This window comes from Phyllobates terribilis, unplaced genomic scaffold (assembly GCF_046119375.1).
Source record: "Phyllobates terribilis strain yellow unplaced genomic scaffold, ASM4611937v1 Scaffold_1__5_contigs__length_1240528914, whole genome shotgun sequence".
Classification (NCBI taxonomy): Eukaryota; Metazoa; Chordata; class Amphibia; order Anura; family Dendrobatidae; genus Phyllobates; species Phyllobates terribilis.
The window spans coordinates 497,632,743-497,651,793 of NW_027362761.1; the positions used below are offsets into that span (position 1 = coordinate 497,632,743).

General features: G+C 41.4%; 1 protein-coding gene across 1 annotated transcript in view; it reads right to left on the bottom strand.

Moving 5' to 3' along the window:
- The window catches only part of ARSB (arylsulfatase B), a 180,906-nt gene that overhangs the window by 59,898 nt on the left and 101,957 nt on the right, over window positions 1-19,051 (bottom strand). The window contains exon 5 of the mRNA XM_073680176.1: window positions 12,103-12,346. Within this exon, the coding sequence (XP_073536277.1) occupies window positions 12,103-12,346 (244 nt within the window). The remainder of the gene's footprint in view (window positions 1-12,102; window positions 12,347-19,051) is intronic.

Sequence of the window (19,051 nt, forward strand, 5' to 3'; positions counted from 1 at the left end):
TCCTTCAAAGTAGCCACCTTTTGCTTTGATGACTGCTTTGCACACTCTTGGCATTCTCTTGATGAGCTTCAAGAGGTAGTCACCGGAAATGGTCTTCCAACAATCTTCAAGGAGTTCCCAGAGATGCTTAGCACTTGTTGGCCCTTTTGCCTTCATTCTGTGGCCCACCTCACCCCAAACCATCTCGATTGGGTTCAGGTCTGGTGACTGTGGAGGCCAGGTCATCTGGCGTAGCTCCCCATCACTCTCCTTCTTGGTCAAATAGCCCTTACACAGCCTGGAGGTGTGTTTGGGGTCATTGTCCTGTTGAAAAATAAATGATGGTCCAACTAAACGCAAACCGGATGGAATAGCATGCCTCTGCAAGATGCTGTGGTAGCCATGCTGGTTCAGTATGCCTTTAATTTTGAATAAATCCCCAACAGTGTCACCAGCAAAGCACCCCCACACCATCACACCTCCTCCTCCATGCTTCACGGTGGGAACCAGGTATGTAGAGTCCATCCATTCACCTTTTCTGCATCGCATAAAGACACAGTGGTTGGAACCAAAGATCTCAAATTTGGACTCATCAGACCAAAGCACAGATTTCCACTGGTCTAATGTCCATTCCTTGTGTTCTTTAGCCCAAACAAGTCTCTTCTGCTTGTTGCCTGTCCTTAGCAGTGGTTTCCTAGCAGCTATTTTACCATGAAAGCCTGCTGCACAAAGTCTTCTCTTAACAGTTGTTGTAGAGATGTGACTGCTGCTAGAACTCTGTGTGGCATTGACCTGGTCTCTAATCTGAGCTGCTGTTAACCTGCGATTTCTGAGGCTGGTGACTCGGATAAACTTATCCTCAGAAGCAGAGGTGACTCTTGGTCTTCCTTTCCTGGGGCGGTCCTCATGTGAGCCAGTTTCTTTGTAGCGCTTGATTGTTTTTGCAACTGCACTTGGGGACACTTTCAAAGTTTTCCCAATTTTTCGCACTGACTGACCTTCATTTCTTAAAGTAATGATGGCCACTCGTTTTTCTTTACTAAGCTGCTTTTTCTTGCCATAATACAAATTCTAACAGTCTATTCAGTAGGACTATCAGCTGTGTATCCACCTGACTTCTGCACAACACAACTGATGGTCCCAACCCCATTTATAAGGCAAGAAATCCCACTTATTAAACCTGACAGGGCACACCTGTGAAGTGAAAACCATTTCCGGTGACTACCTCTTGAAGCTCATCAAGAGAATGCCAAGAGTGTGCAAAGCAGTCATCAAAGCAAAAGGTGGCTACTTTGAATAACCTAGAATATAAGACATATTTTCAGTTGTTTCACACTTTTTAGTTAAGTATATAATTCCACATGTGTTAATTCATAGTTTTGATGCCTTCAGTGTGAATGTACAATTTTCATAGTCCTGAAAATACAGAAAAATCTTTAAATGAGAAGGTGTGTCCAAACTTTTGGTCTGTACTGTAGTTCATGGGTTCTCTATTTTACCCCATGCCACCTTAAATTGCTCTTAAAAAGGGAATTTCACCCCTTCCCCCAAACTATTTAAATGTGCATGTAGCTCATTTCCAGACAAGTCCAGCAATACTTTTCCATGGCCAGTCCGTTAGTTCATTATTGAGAAATTAGCATTTGAAGTGATATGCAAATGACACTGTGGAGCTATGGTAGAGCTGAAGCCTCAGTCACTCCAGCTCTATTCCTGGCCCAGCACAGCTTCCTCCTGCTCTAAAAAGTTGAATGACATTGCAGGTTTCTAATCTTCCTCAGAAGAATCTCTTTCAAATGTGTAAGCAATAAAGCAAGCGTCAGGTCTGGAGAGACAGAGGCTTCAGATCTACCATAGATCTTCAGCTTCATTTGCATATCAATTCCCGGTATTGTAGCAACGGACTGGCCATGTAAAGGTATTGCTGGACAGATTCCTGCTGACAGATTGCCTTTAAGAAAAGCATAGTGTTTACTAGTAGAAATCACTGTCTGTAGTCACATGATGTGGCCAGATCACCATCAGAAGCTGTAGTTTTATAGATTATATTAAATTGTAAGTAGCATGGTCTATTGCCATAGAATAGATTCATGTAGCTTCATGGAGGTCATTGGCAGTGTGCATACTCCACCCACATTGCAAGGTGGGGAAGAGACAACTGGTTGACAACAGCCTTGTATCATCTACAAGAAAAAAAGCAGCAAAGAGTTTCAGTGACTACAGCACAATATATTCAGGATTGCAGAGGACCTTTCACCAGTTTTAGCATGGTAATATGGCCACATCATGCAATACTGTAGTGGCTGCAGAGCCAAGATGTAGTTTTTACTTCTTAATTTCTAAACTAGAATTTACAATATGTTACAAGAGATTCTTCTCTGTGGGTGTGTACTTTATCCCCTGCATGACGTTGACCAATCACAAGCAGGAGATGTCATGAAGGGAAAAAAAAAAATAACATTCTCTGCTCTCACCCTGATTTCTGCAGTGGGGAGGGGAATGTCAGCAGATCAGAGGGTGATTACAAACACCCAGGAACCCAGGGCCAACCGCACCAGCATATGGTCTCACAAGGGGTCTGAGGATCTCATCTCGGTACCTAATGGCAGTCAGGCTACCTCTGGCGAGCACATGGAAGGGCTGTGCGGCCCTCCAAAGAAATGCCACCCCACACCATTACTGACCCACTGCCAAACCGGTCATGCTGAAGGATGTTGCAGGCAGATCACTCTCCACGGCGTCTCCAGACTCTGTCACGTCTGTCACATGTGCTCAGTGTGAACCTGCTTTCATCTGTGACGAGCACAGGGCGCCAGTGGCGACTTTGCCAATCCTGGTGTTCTGTGGCAAATGCCAAGCGTCCTGCACGGTGTTGGGCTGTGAGCACAACCCCCATCTGTGGATGTCAGGCCCTCATACCACCCTCATGGAGTCGGTTGCTAACCGTTTGTGCAGACACATGCACATTTGTGGCCTGCTGGAGGTCATTTTGCAGGGCTCTGGCAGTGCTCCTTCTGTTCCTCCTTGCACAAAGGCGGAGGTAGCGGTCCTGCTGCTGGGTTGTTGCCCTCCTACGGCCCCCTCCACGTCTCCTGGTGTACTGGTCTGTCTCCTGGTAGCGCCTCCAGCCTCTGGACACTACGCTGACAGACACAGCAAACCTTTTTGCCACAGCTCGCATTGATGTGCCATCCTGGATGAGCTGCACTACCTGAGCAACTTCTGTGGGTTGTAGAGTCCGTCTCATGCTACCACGAGTGTGAAAACACAACCAACATTCAAAAGTGACCAAAACATCAGCTAGAAGCATTGGTACTGAGATGTGGTCTGCGGTCCCCACCTGCAGAACCACTCTTTTATTGAGGGTGTCTTGATAATTGCCACTAATTTCCATCTATTGTCTATTCCATTTGCACAACAGCATGTGAAATTGATTGTCAATCAGTGTTGCTTCCTAAGTAGACAGTTTGATTTCACAGAAGTTTGATTTACTTGGGGATTATACACTGCTCAAAAAAATAAAGGGAACACTTAAACAGAATATAACTCCAAGGAGCTTCTGAAACAATATTTTATTATTCAGAAACCTACATGAAACAGCAATAATATGATCATGAATATAGCTGAAAATTTGCATAGGGAACAATGGTTCCCTATCCTGTGGATATGCTATAAATGTCTTTGGTAGAATTCCCATTTTTACTCTAGATAGACCTGAATTCGCAAAATCTTCTTGACCTTTATAACCAGCTGAACTCCAAGTACCCTTTAATATAGCAAATTTCATGAAAACCTCCCCTGTGGTTTGGCTTGTCCACACCCAGCAGTGATATTTATTTTCTGCTATTTTCTATATAAACCAAATCAATTTGTCGAGTTTCCTGGTCTTAAGTGCTTATTTGTTAATTTCCTCCAAAGTAAACATACTCAATAGAGAATGGAAGAAAACGTTTACTTTGGTTTTACTTTTACCTTAAATGTCTAAAAGAATAAGCGCAATGAGAATGAGCAGTAATGCATCTCATAGAAATATTTCATTTCTGCCTCCAGTCTTGCCCAAAAAATAAAAAGAACTCAAATGATTAAAATAGTGGAGATGACATATTGTAAGTATTGTCATCCGAGGAGCGGAGAAATTAGTGCAATGATTCCTTATTGGGAAGCAGTCACATGTAATGCTCGAGATCAAAACAGCTGAGGAAATGAAACATTCCAGTCCTAATGAAAAACAATCATTTCTTTACTCACTGGAAACTTCCTCCGGAGAAAAGTAATCCTGACCGATCGTCCGAATGTTGGATTGTGAGGGACACTTTGCATTCTCTATTAGGGCTTGTTCACATAAGCACATGCATATGTGAAACAGATTTTAAAGGAGATGTTCACGTTTAGCCACTTTTCCCACACAACTGAAGGTGAAGCATCTGGTCTTTATTATTTATGTGCAGGTCTATATAATGAATATTGCAGTGCAGAAGAAGAGGTCAGGAGATATATCATGGAGCACTGGTATTTTAGCTGCTATGTAGTGGAAGACAGTGACCAAATCTGAAGTTGGAAGCAAATCCTGCAGTGCCTCTACAGGTGAGATGAAGTATTACCCAGTGAGCTTTCATATCAATTGGTTTTCTCTGTAGTGCAGGACAGTACAGGTCCTCCAGGACAAGACTAGCTCTTTGTAACTAGTCTACAATGGTCAAGGGTCTACTTAAGCTTAGAATTCCCTAATAGGGCCCATAAAATTAATCTTCTAAACTAGCTTTAATGAAGCAGACAGCTTTCAGTTTTTTCCTTCTCTTCTTCCAAGAGCCATAACTTTTGCATTTTCCCACGAATACAGTCATACAAGGACTTGTTTTTTTTTGAGGGTCAAGTTGCACTTTTCAATGACAACATTAACTTTAACAATGCTCTAAAAAAAAAAAAAGGGGTGAAAAAAATCCAAGTGAGGTGAAATGGTAAACCCCCCACTCCCCGACACACACAATTTCTCAATTATTTTTTCGGGGGTTTGTTTTTATGGCTTCCACGGTAAAAATGATGTAGCGACGTGATTCTACAAGTCAGTATGATTACGGTGATACCAAAATTATATAGTTTAAAAGGAGTTGTCCACTACTTTCTATAATGCCCCCAATGTATTTAACCTGTTGAGGGAATATTATTTCTAATTACCTTGCTTTGTCTTTATGGCCTGTGAGTGGCGCTATCGCGGGCCACTCACAGGCATGTGACCCCCGGCGGCAGCCAGCTCTTCTTCCGCTGATGTCACGTCAAGAGAGGCGTGACATCAGTGACGCCCTCCCCGCGGTGGATGCTGGGCTGTGGGCGGGGTTACCCCCGCACGTCACAGCCCAGCATAACGCGCTTTCCCTCTCCTGCATTCGTTGGGAAAGCGCACGGTGAATGCTGCCGCCGGGGTCACGTGATGCCTGTGAGTGGCCAGTGATACCGCTGCTCACAGGCAATAAAGACAAAGTAAGGTAATTAGAAATAATCTTCCCTCAACAGGTTAAATAGATTGGGGGCATTATAGAAATGAGTAAATAGTTGTGGACAACTTCTTTAATTTTTTTAAATTTATTTTAAAGGCTTAAACATTTTGAACTTTGTAAAAATAAAACTGGTCTCTGTCGCTGATCCATAACTTTTTTTTATTTACCTATCGATAGACATGTTTTCTGCATGCTGAGCTGGATTTTTTTATTGGAACCATATTTGGATGCATATGTTTTGATCACTTTGTATTATCTTTTTTGGGGAGGGGGGGGGTACAACAACTGAAAAATTCCATCTCTGGCATTTCAAATTTTTTTCTTTATCTTTTAAGTTATATCATTTTATATTTTCATAGTTTGGAGTTTTACAAACAGGGCACTACCGAATATGCTGATATATTTTTATTGCTTAATTTCTTTATTTTTGGAAGGGGAAAAGGGAGGAGATTCAAACTTGAATGTCTTTTTTAGATTTTTTTTTAAAACTTTTTTTAATGACATTTCACTTTAAATTTTCTTAGTCCCTCTAGAGCAGACCTGGGTGGACCGAGACAGCCGAGGGGCTGGAAAACAGTGGCCCAGGGGCAGCACTGTGCCTTCCCCCGCCACCTGCTCGCTGCCCGTCTGCTGTCTCCAACTCTCCATTCGCGTTGACTGCACTGGTGGAGGAGGGACCTCTGGACCCTTTACCCATCAATCAGTGACGCGATGACATTATTTCATCGCGTCAGCGCACTGGAGACAGCAGCAGAGGCAGAGCACTGGGAGAAGCGAGGTGAATATATGGCTGTGTGTGGGGGAGGCTATGGGACTCCCTGGCTGTGTGTGGGGGAGGATATGGGACTCCCTGGCTGTGTGTGGGGGAGGCTATGGGACTCCCTGGCTGTGTGTGGGGGAGGATATGGGACTCCCTGGCTGTGTGTGGGGGAGGATATGGGACTCCCTGGCTGTGTGTGGGGGAGGCTATGGGACTCCCTGGCTGTGTGTGGGGGAGGCTATGGGACTCCCTGGCTGTGTGTGGGGGAGGATATGGGACTCCCTGGCTGTGTGTGGGGGAGGCTATGGGACTCCCTGGCTGTGTGTGGGGGAGGCTATGGGACTACCTGGCTGTGTGTGGGGGAGGCTATGAGACTCCCTGGCTGTGTGTGGGGGAGGCTAAGGGACTCACATGCTGAACATGGGGAGGCTGTGTAGGGCTCATGCTGTATATGGGGAGGCTGTGTGGGGTTCATGCTGTATATGGGGAGGCTGCGTGGGGTTCATGCTGTATATGGGGAGGCTGTGTGGGGGTTCATACTGTACATGGAGAGGCTGTATTCAGGTTCAAGCGATATATAGGGAGAGGTCAGCATACTTAAAACAGATTTTCCCAGTAACAAAGTTGATTTTAATCAATAGATCTTGAAATAATAATAACTTCCACAATTGGATGTGTTTAAATAAAATGTTCCTGTGCTGAGATAATCTTATAAATGTGCCCCTGCTGTGTATTGTGTAATGGCTGTGTCTCACTGTGCAGGAACACTGTCTGATCATACCACATCTCCTTGGCAGGGGAGGAAGCAAAACAGATTATACAGATATTACAGTATACAAGCAGGGGATCACAGCCGATACTTTTTGCGAGATAAAACATTTCACTGCCTGTTTTTAAACAATGTTTTACTTCAAAGAAAGAATCGGCTGTGATATGGTGCTGTAATGTCTGTATACTCTTTTGCTTCCTCCCCAGGAGATGTGGTATGATCAGACCATGTTCCTATACGGTCAGACACAGCAGGGGCACATTTATAAGATTATCTCAGCGTAGGAACATTTTATTCAAATACGTTCAATTCTGGAACTTATTATCATTCCAAGAACTATAGATTAAAATGAACTTTTATATGTGGGAAAACCACTTTAATCCTGCTCAATATTGAGTGATGCAATTAATTATATTAATATTATTATTAATATATTGATATTAATATTGAGAAGAATTTATTTCAGCCTATTGGTTCGGCTCTCCACAACAGTCATGGTCTCTCATGTGGCCCCTCTGGAAAATTAATTGCCCACCCCTGCGCTAGAGGACTTGAACTGGCAATCAATACATAGCTTCTACTATAAACTGCAATACTTCAGCAGGCCCCCAACGTCAACGGCAACCCATTGTCATCCCCGTTTGAGTTCTGGATGTAGCAATGCAGGAACGGACATCCCACAGTAATTGTGCCACTTAAATGCTGCTGCCAAAGATTGACAATGGCATTTAAGTGGTTACACATCAGTGATCTATACTGTTAGAGGCAGTTGCCTGCTGTATAACACAGCCAGCTCCTGCACTGTATGGAGCAGACTAAGCTCCCGAGTCCACTTCATACATCTACATCCTTCCCAAGACGTACTATTGTGACCTGGGGATAGAAGACGTTAAAGATGATCTGTCAGCTCTACTGACATCTTTTGATGTAAATACTTATATTCCCCAAATATAATAATTAAAACTCTGCCATCTCTCTATTTCCTACTGGAAATCAATAAATTGACAACTGTGATTTAGGCCATGATTAGACAGGGTGTTTCTCATGCATTTTTTTCCTGCAGGAAAACCTGCGCTCTTGGCAGAAAAGAAGCAGCGTCAAAAACGCAGGTTTTGGTGCATTTTTCAGAATCCCAAAGCTCAGCATGAACATGGGTCACCAATGCAAGACATACGTGAAACCATATTAACCAGAATAACAAATGCAACAGCAGGGGGAGGTGAATTGGTTGGGAATAGTTTAAGACATTGGCAGAGCATTAAGTTTGTAGGATACTGTTTACTTTCACATTTTGGTTTGCCATTGAGTAGCTCAGGCATTTTTCAATTTCACACCTTGGTTGGCCACAGGTATTGTTCAATTTCACACCTTGGTCAGTCAATGTTTACTTTGTAGGTATCACTAATTTAATTAAATCCTAATTTAATCCTAACTGCCATTTTAGGTGATCAAGACAAGAAAAAAAAAAATCACAAGAATAAATAAATGTGTTTCACATACTGCTGTACTTATTTTTTTTTTTTCACTAAAAATGCAGCAAAACCTGATACCTGCATTTTTGCAACTACCCATTGCTTTTAATGCGTGAAAGACGCTGAAAGAAGTGACATGCTCTATTGTGCAAAAAAAACATGCAAAGCACAAAATACAGAGGACACAAAACCAACCTGTGTGCATGAGATTTCTGAAATCTCAAACATAGCTGGTGCTGTAAAACACAACTGAAAAGTTGCATAAAAAAAACATTGAAAAACCGCCTAGTGTGAACATAGCCTTACAATTCCTTGGGTGTCACTGATCTCATAGATGTTAAATTATCAATTATTGGACAGTTGTAGAAATGTATATAAAACTTCATATTACGAGCTCGTTCAAATATGTCCTGCCTCTTTTTATTGAATGACAATGCTGTTCTCATAGACTCCTGAGACCAGGTTTATGTCTGGTGGAATCAATGGTGACATTGGACATCTCACAGACCTGGACAGAGGAATGCTGCGCACCATATTTCCCTGTCGAGCTAAGGATTCTATTATACAAGAGCACAGTCACCATTTTTCCATCAGCTGTGTTTGGCTCAGGAAAAAAAAAACAAAATGGGGAGGATGCAACTGATATATCCTAAAGCTCTCCAATTTAAGGAAAAATTACAAAATATGCTATTTTAATTTTGTTTTCACCAAATTGTTTCTCCCTGATCTTATCCTTCTTGACTTCTTGCAATTCTATGCTGCAGTGCAGATTATCAAATCCCAGATTATACATTGTAGAATTACAATTCTTCTTATTTGTAATCTATGTATCATTATTTATGACAATGGAACAACAACAAGTGATCTATATACGGAAGAGATTATCAAAATAGTACTATACCAGGACATTGCCATTTGTATCCATGTATAGGTTTACCCAAGCTTTAATCCTACAAATCTGGGGATTCCAGTGAACAAAAAGTATCTTCACCTCAACTATACTATAGCCAAAAGGTAAAACAATGATTATGGTAGCTAGCTCAATTATTCAAAAAGCATAGTCATAGACTAGTTACAAATCACAAAAAAGCCTCAAAATATCGCTCTGATTTTCTTTGTTTAGAGAGTTCGGATAATCTAGGTGTCCTTCTAAAAAAAATGTAGGAATTTATATCCTTGACATTTCACTTGTGTGATAACATTTCCTGCGAGTCTCAAACACAGAGCATTGGTAAGATTTGTACATTTCTATTGCTTTCAGTTAGTGCTCTTGGTAATACACTACATGTTTAGTACAACGAAATGTTATACTCAGGGTTGTGGAGTCGGTAAGCCAAACCTCCGACTCCCTCATACATGGCTCATGTTTAAGGGATAAATTTACTGTAGCACAGATTCATCTCCGCTAAAAGTCTAGACCCTTAGATCAGGAATAGGACAGACATTTATAGGACATTTCAGAACTTTCCCAAATTCTTATGAAAACATATTCCCCACAAACTGCATTGAACTACTGTACCCAATTTATTATATATTTTAGGAGTCAGAGTCGGTCCATTTTATACCGACTTCGACCCCACCAAAATGGACACCGACTCCACAGCCCTGGTTATACTCGTGTTCATCTAGGTAGCACATGTCTAGGGTTGTACACACCAATGAAGATGCCCATGCAGTTGCCTATTTTTGGTTGACCTTATCCCCTTTGTTACTGTGTTGTGAAAACTTGTGCAGGACTCCAAATCTCCAGATGATCTATATTATCAGCAAACAAGGAGGTGTGGAAAAATACAAAAGGTACAAAGTACTGTAAAAGGGCTAGGAATTGAGCACCTAATTTGTTATGGGTGTCCCTCATTTCCAAACCCATCTGAATGACCAACTAAAAATATAAGGTGTATATAACAGTATTCAATATATACTGTCAGTATTACCAAAGGGAACATTGTTTTGCTTTAGGAACTAAAACCCATTTTAAATTCTCCATTACAGTCCTTCTCACTCCCTCAATGGTTCATAGATCATATTATAGGTTACTTCTGCATGGTCCTCATACTCCAGGGTGTCTATACAAGGAGAGGGGTTAGTACTCATGCTCAAGCTTACGTCCTACAGTATAAAGCCTCAACCTTGCCGCTGGATCAAGGGTGGCACAGGAGCATGGCTTTGCAACAGTATGGCTGGCAACAAACTCTGCTATTGTGACTGACAATGTTTTTGGGTAATTGAGGCTGGCAGTGAACTATGACATTGTGGCCAAGACTGTTTCTACATATGTCAACCTTCTCACACTGCGGAAATGGCTTTCTTAATTGGAGTGTATCATCAGAAAATGACCTATTGGTTATATCAGGTCTTTGTGTTACATGTATTTTTTTTTTATTTAATTTTTGTTTTCATATTAAAAAAAGATTAAAAAAATAGTAAACCTGTAATTTTCACGCTGGCCACTATGGCTTTTTTTAGATTCATACTTAATGTTATTTCAGGAAGAGTTTACAACGAGGTTCCGTATGAGCAGGGCTGTGGAGTCGGGAGTCCATTTTGGTGGAGTCGGTGTCGGTATAAAATGGACCGACTCCTAAAATATATAATAAATTGGGTCCAGTAGTTCAATGCAGTTTGTGGGTAATATTTTTTCATAAGTATTTGGGAAAGTTATGAAATGTCCTATAAATGTCTGTCCTATTCCTGATCTAAGCGTCTAGACTTTTAGCTGAGATGAATCTGTGCTACAGTAAATTTATCACTTAAACATGAGCCATGTATGAGGGAGTCAGAGTCACTGTCGTGGAAATTGAGGAGCCGGAGTCGGAGGTTTGGCTTACCGACTCCACAGCCCTGCGTATGAGGCAGGATTACAAGGACAGGTAACACCTCTATACACCGCTGATAACACAGGATCCACCAATTACAATGGGTGATATCACTGGATGACCCTGCTCCCCTATCTTCACAATTACCTTTACACAGGCTCATTTGACACTTCAATACAAAAGACAAGGTTGAGATCTGACTGTTATGGCTGTGTACAGGTCTTATTTCCTGAAACAATAGGCAGTTAAAGACTAAAAAAAAAGCCTCAGTGTGGCCAGTGTGAAAATTGCAAGATTTATTTTTTATATTTTTAATAGAGATTGTAAGAAATAAAGTATTGCCAAAATGTTTTTAAAAAAATATATTTTAATTTTATTTTTTTAACAATTGGTCATCTTCTGAAGACACATTCCCTTTAAGACAGCACCGATGCTGCTGTGATCGCAGGAATCGATTAGCTAGCAAGTTAATAATAATATAATAATAATAAAAATAATTCCCTATTCAAGTATTAGTTGTTCAAGCTATATCTACAGTAGATTTCTCTCTCCCTCTGCAGGGAGAAAGTAAAATGGCTGCAGTGATTTACATCTTCTCATCCTATTATGCCCTATACTAAAGTCAATGTAGTCTGCACCTTCAAGTGATTGTAACGAATACAAACTATTTGATCATCACTATTTTATCAATTCTAGATTGAAGTTTTCTGCATGTCTTAACAGGTTTTTAAGTGGATCTTGTTGTATATTTACTGCATATCTTTCCTGATAAGAAAAACTTTTTCCCTTCTAACAAGTGCAGAAAACTTACCTGATGGTTTTCCACATGTTGAATCCATCCAAAGGTTTGGTACCATTAATAGTTCCTCCAGCCAGATGCACCAACGTTGGCAGCCAGTCCGAAATATGAATCAGCTCTTTACTGGTGACACCTCTCTGCTTTAATAAGGGGCTTGTAACAAAACCAACTCCTCTTACTCCACCTTCCCAAAGGGTCCATTTTCTTCCACGTAAAGGCCAGTTATTACCACCAGCCAATGTCTGCCCACCATTATCTGTAATGGAAAAAAGTTGGAAAATAATATGAGTTCGATTTGGTCACCAAAATGAACAAAAGTTGGGGGAAGGGAGAACAAAGATAAAAATTAGCCCCTTTTAGCCTCTTCTTGGCATCAAAACGCTCCTATATGTGACACAAGCTGAGTCGGCCATCATTGTCTCATGTTTATCTTCTGTACCTCTCAGGCTAAGAATGATCTTTTCATCTTCAGCTGCTGTTTCATTGTGCATAATACAATAATTTCAGCCTGATAATAAATCATAATCGTCATACGAGCCTCTAAAGCGGAGTTGACACTGTCTGACAAAGTTCTTGGTGTGAGTTCTGGTTCATACAGACAGTCATAGAAAAGCAGTCTAAAAGAGCCCCACACTTGCAGCCCAGTTATGGAGACTGAATAAGTACATTTTCTATTTCCCTGTTTTCTAGCACCACAGCACCTGAAAATAGGGCGGTATACCATTTCAAAGGAATAGTAGCATATAACGTATGGGTGCTTACCCTTTGGCATGTCATCTGACTAATTAAAACCCACTAAAAACAGTTATTTAGCGGAGGAGCGAGGTTTTGGGAATCCTATGATTATTGTGATGGTATTTCCATTTACTAATCGAATAGACTGTCACAATATTGCTAACTGTTTTCTAACATGTCCACAGTCTTCTACGTTAATTCTGAATATGGACTGTGGTGCCACACATTAGAAAACCCTATATAATCCATCACCTGTGGTTGCTGTTAAATACTCCAGGGATATGACCTGAGGATCACGATCAGAAAAACCATAAACCTTGATAGTGAAGAACAAAAGCCCAGACCATTCCCACTAACCAAGCACTAAGCCAAATCTAATTGCTATGCTGTATGCACTCTCTATGGGTGAAAAAGAGGAGTTTATAAAAACCCTTATAGGACAAAAAGACATGTTACCACAGAAAATACATTAAAAAGGAGTTGTCTGGACTTAAAGGGAACCAGTCACCAGAAAAAACACTACTGACCTTCAGATATGGGGTTAATCTGCAGGTTAATAGTATTATCCTGCCCGGCGCCCGCACTTAGCCAAACACTGCAGGGAGAAAATTAACTTTATTCTCCCCGACAGCGTTCTGGTTTCAGTCATGCTGTAACTGCGTCCAAAATGGCATAGTTACAGCTGCCACTCTGTATTCTCAGGGCGGTGACTGAACCAGCGCCAGCGCCGCCCCCGTGGCTGAAACCGGAATGCTGCCGGGGGAATAAAGTTAACTTTCTCCCTGAAGTGTTCGGCGAAGTGTGGGTGCTGGGCAGGTTAATAATGCTATTAACCTGCAGATTAACCCCATATCTGTAGGTTAATTGCATTTTTTCTGGTGACAGGTTCCCTTGAAGTTACAAGTCTGCAGTCATGCAATGTGACTACAGACTTGTGAATCATCACATTGTGCACACTGCGCGCTGTGAGGATTCTTTAGTGCCGGGTGAGGCGGGCGCGTGACCACAAGTATGTAATTTGTATGCATGTGGTCACGTGACGACTAGACGGGCGCAATTTCGTTCAATGCATGTGTATTGAACGAGACAGGACACAGTCTAGTTGGAATGTGGTCGGAAGTGTGCAAATCGCTTGCAATCTCCTGATAGCCTGCTCCCGGCACCGGAGAATCCTCACAGAGAGCAGGGCGCACAATGTGATGATTTACAAGTCTGTAGTCACATAGCATGACTGCAGACTTTGAGCTTAAGACCGAAAAACCCATTTAAGTGTTCAGGTCTTTATCAAAATACAACAAGCACTAATGTTATCTATTGAGGACATTGCTTTCTTTTGAAAGAGCCATGACATCTACGTGATCAGGGATATTCACATTTTCAGTGAAGATAATGATAGGATTGTTATCCACATGTAAAGGGTAAGTGGTTAATTTGCTCTCTAATCAGTCAAGGAATACAGCATTATTAGGGTTTTCATATGCCTGGTGGATTCCTCAGCAGGAAAAATAACACCTATGAACGATAAAAGGAATGACCATTCACTCTCCAGCTGGATATGGATGTGATTACATAGATGAGACATTACAATGCGGTCTCTAATGCATTTGTGGACAGTAGTGAACATAATCATATGGATATTTTCCTTAGTTAGTAATGCTGGCAGCGAGTATGTCACCTCATAGGGTCATTTACTAAAGCCCCTGAATATAATAACACATTACTGTATCTTTAAGTACAAAGTGTGGAATTCTGGAGTTTGCCAATCTCTTCTGTAAGAACTGTAACTTCAAAGAGCATATCAACTGCATTATATGCTAAAGCTTTAAAGAGGACACTTTACCAAATTTTTGATGTTGAACTGAACACAATGTAATTGTGGCTGCAGAGCAGAATAACACATATCTGGAGCACAACACGCCTCTAAACCCACTAAGGACCTATTTTATATTTCGCCAGATCCCTTAAGAAAATGAGTGATCAAGCAGCTCTTGCAAATCCTGACGGCAGCTTACTGCCTAGACAGTGAAAGCAGACTTCTCTTATGTCCCTTTTGGACCTTTAGGCCACGGCCCCACTATCAGTATTCGGTCAGTATTCGATCAGTATTTTTTCTCAGGAGTGGGAGCCGAAACTAGGTGAGGAACAATCAGAGAAAAGGTATAATAGAAACAAGTCACCAATTCTGTATTTATCACTCACTCCTGGTTTTGTCTCCCACTCCTGAGAAAAAATACTGACTAAATACTGATAGTGGGGCCTTGGCTTTATTCTAAGATAAAAGAGGTCAGAAGTCTGGAATATCTTACAGCATTACAAATGATCAAATAGATCTCTTCGACTGTTTGGCTGACATTGGACACGTCCTGGATAACCTGCCAGGTATCACCAATTTAGTTTATTCTAAGTGTTGATCAGAAACGTACGCTCTCCCTTCCCTTACCCCATTATCCCTTGTGAACTGTCTGTGAAATACCAGAGATGCGTATTGCTTTCTTAGAAGTTTATTAGTACAGTGTAGTAAATTTGTGAGAAATATGTATTGGTATGTAAAATATCTCAATGCAAACTGGAAAGGCACTTATATGGGCTTAACACAAGCAAATAATAAAACGTCTATAAACAGATGGTTGTCTATTATTTTTATGTAGAAATTACAATAAATTCAGTTAAAAAAAAAAAATCCTCTTACAACCCGTGCAGACCCGGTGACTTTAATGCAGGCAGACCAGGCAGCTGCTGTGGGGCTCTTGAGCTGGGGAGGTTGGGTGATGAATAGCCCCATCGCGGTGCCAGTTGTCTGTCCAATTCTGTAAGTCTGGCCCCAACTCTCGACTATCTTGTGGCCAAAAAGCTGAGAGAATCGCTGATTATTGCTCAGCTAAGTCGTCTGATATTTCTGGCCAATCTCTTTTGCAACAGTGCCTAGGCGCACTGACCCTGCGGTAGGGGGTCCAATACGGACTTTTACTATGGAGTCCCATGACTTCTATGTATTCTCCTGTACAGACCTAATAGTTTTGAAAGTTTGTTACAATTGCATCCAGTCGAGGCAATGCTTGTAATCAGAAATACAAAACACATTGTGGATAACACATTTTTCAAGGCCATAGAGTTTGCTATTATACATTGGATATGTCTGATAGGTGGAACCCCCACATTTCAGTAAAACAGGGGGTTTCTGGCTGTTCTCATAATTCCTACAGACTACAATAGACTGCGCACATGTACAGACGGGTCTCGGATCAGTCTCCACTTATCTCAATTTACAGGATGAAGATTACAGGATACCCCCTCCCCATAGGTAGAGAAACTCTCACTTATCAGATATTAAAGGGCATATTCTGCGGATATACCATAAAGGTATAATGTGGAAAAAAAACTTTATTCCTTAGTTCATAGAATTTTTAACCGGACCATTAAAGCTGCATACAGTGACATTTTTCCCATTAAAATGACGGATGCCTCGATGTAACGTGTTTGATAACAATGACCCATATAAATCAGAGGGGCATCTTTGGTGGCAGTGGTACCCGTGGTCACAGATCCGGCTTTTTGCCCCCTGTTGTGGTTTCTGTTCCATGAGTTTAACCTTTAGCCGAAATCTTTTTCTGTGTATTCCATTCCCTATTGCTTGACTTTATAATTGCAGCTTCTTGCTGTGGATAATAAGACATCAAGTTTTTGTATTATCCAGGCAAGGAAAATATCAATCATCCACATGCACTCAGCTGCGCTATGCTGCAGTTTATGGCCAAGTATTTCCATCTATAATATTTACAATAAAGTAAGTTTGTTACATCTTGTCTGTTTGTAATTGCTTCTAACTAGTGATGTAACTGGGGAGATATTCATTGGTATTTTAGTTTTGGACGTAATAAGGCATCATGTGTTCGTGCAGTGCTGAAAAGGACAATATCCATTTCAGACTCAAACTTTTATTTAAGTGTCTGGAAACAAAAAATAATGGTTCTGTGTTAAATCCAATTGGAGCAAAAACTGTTCCTTAAAGGGGAGGTCCAAAACTATCATGTACTTTAATCTCAAATCTCTATTTAATGTAATAATCTAATCTATTTTCTAATATACTTTAGTTAAAAACTCCCTATCGTTCCCTCACTACACTATCTACCTGTATTATTCTTTTTTTATCTACTTACTTTTTGAGGACTCTTTCAAACAAATGCAGTGAGGTTGATTAGACGGCGCTTCACAGTACAGATGGACAATGACCCAAAACATAATGTGAAAGCAACAGAGGAGTTTAAGGCAAAGAAGTGGAATATTCTGCAATGGCCAAGTCAATCACCAGATCTCAACCCCATCGAGAAGCATTTCACATGCTTAAGACAAAACTTAAAGGCAGAAAGACACAAAAACAAGCAACAACTGAAGTAAGTTGCAGTAAAGGTCTGGCAAAGCATCACAGAAGAGGAAACCCAGCGTTTGGTGACGTCCACGGCTTCTAGACTTCAGGCTGTCATTGCCTGCAAGGGATTCTCAATAGAGTATTAAAAATAAACATTTTATTTATAGTAAAATTTGTGTCATGATTCTGTTGTTAGATTACCCAGGGCCAGGGGCTCCTTCCCTGTCCCTAACGCGAGGGGCGCCCTAACCACCCCTGCTGCCCAGATTACTTCTGATGGTGAAGATGCTGGGGCCAAGTACCTTGCTGAACTCCTGAATAAGCCCTATATCTGTCCCCCTCCCCCGCCCGGGGAAGTGGGGAAGAATAGTGTATGCATATACACAAGCCAGACAAACAAGGAAGGACGTACAGGGATAGCTGAAAATTCCAATCATACAAATGCGCACTCACAGACAACAGAGACGAACATCAGGGAGAAAAGGAAGGGAAACTAAATACGAGAGAATTAGGAAACACCTAGCAACGGTCACAGATCAACACTCCAAACGCTTCTCCCAATAACCGACACCACCACACAAGACAGTACAAGACTTAACACTGGCATCCCAGATTGCCACAGGAGAGTATATATAGGAGAGAGGAGTGGCCAATACTGAACAGCTGAAATCATCCAAGCTGGGAAGCTTCAGAGACTCCAAGCTGAGCAGATTAACCCCTGTACTGCTAACCAAAAACTGCACCATTTAATATGAAGGAGAAGTGCTTCTGATCAGTGTGGGAATATGTGAAATCAGACGCTGCGGTCTTCTGGCCCCTCTCTGTTGCGGTAAACCTGTGACAGTTTGTGTGTCCGATTAGCTTTAAGCCCCTGGAATGAGGCTTTGTAGAAAGATTTCACAGGATATTTTTGTTCAACCCCTTTAATTAAACCTGAAAGTCTACAATTGCATTTCAGTTGTTACATTTTAAAATAAAAAATAGGGGCATGTATAGCCCAATTCACGAAGATTTGGTCACTGTCATAGTATTGTAGCTGCATTTCACAGTTCACTTTTTCAGTAAGTTCCCATACTAGTACAGAAAGGAGAAATTACATATAAATAGCTAATAGCTCCCTGTAGCTGCAAGAGGAGGGCATCAGAAAGGTACAAGGGGGAGGTAACCATTTTTATTATTACTATTATTATGACTTCCTGGGTGGCAATGTGCTGGTGCTGTTATGGGGATACTGAAAATACAGACAGTTTGGGACCCCTGTGTACGCAATGTGTCTGTGCCCTTATCTCTTTTATGGCACCATACAGAAAGACACTTGCCACATAAATGCTATAACATCCCTGTCTGTCTCCTCCGTGGACATAGTCTAGGTGGACCCATTGTAATGCCAGATCCTTGGATCGAGTTCAGAGGGTGAAGACTTTCTGGAAGCCCTTTTAAGAGCTGCCAGCCTTCCCCTGACCAAGCACCCCTTACACACGCCTGTCACACATTAAACAGAGACAGCACAGGGCATATTTCAGTCACTGATATACTGGACACGTGAACACTACATATATGTCACTCATTATTAACATCTTAAACATATCTGTGTGCTTGCATATTTAGACTTGTATTGGCCCTTCGCATCTGTGATACTGAAAAAAACAGATATGTCTCCATTAGACATATGGTCCATGAAAAAAACACAGACATGTGAAAAGCACCATAGATTTTAATGGAAACATGATGTATCCAAGAATAAAATGGATTAAAGATGCACGTGCAACACGGACATGTGAATGAGGCCTTATACTTACCAGACTTCTTAAGCAAAGAATGCACATTGGCAAATTCTATTAGCTGATAGCCCTCCCTGGG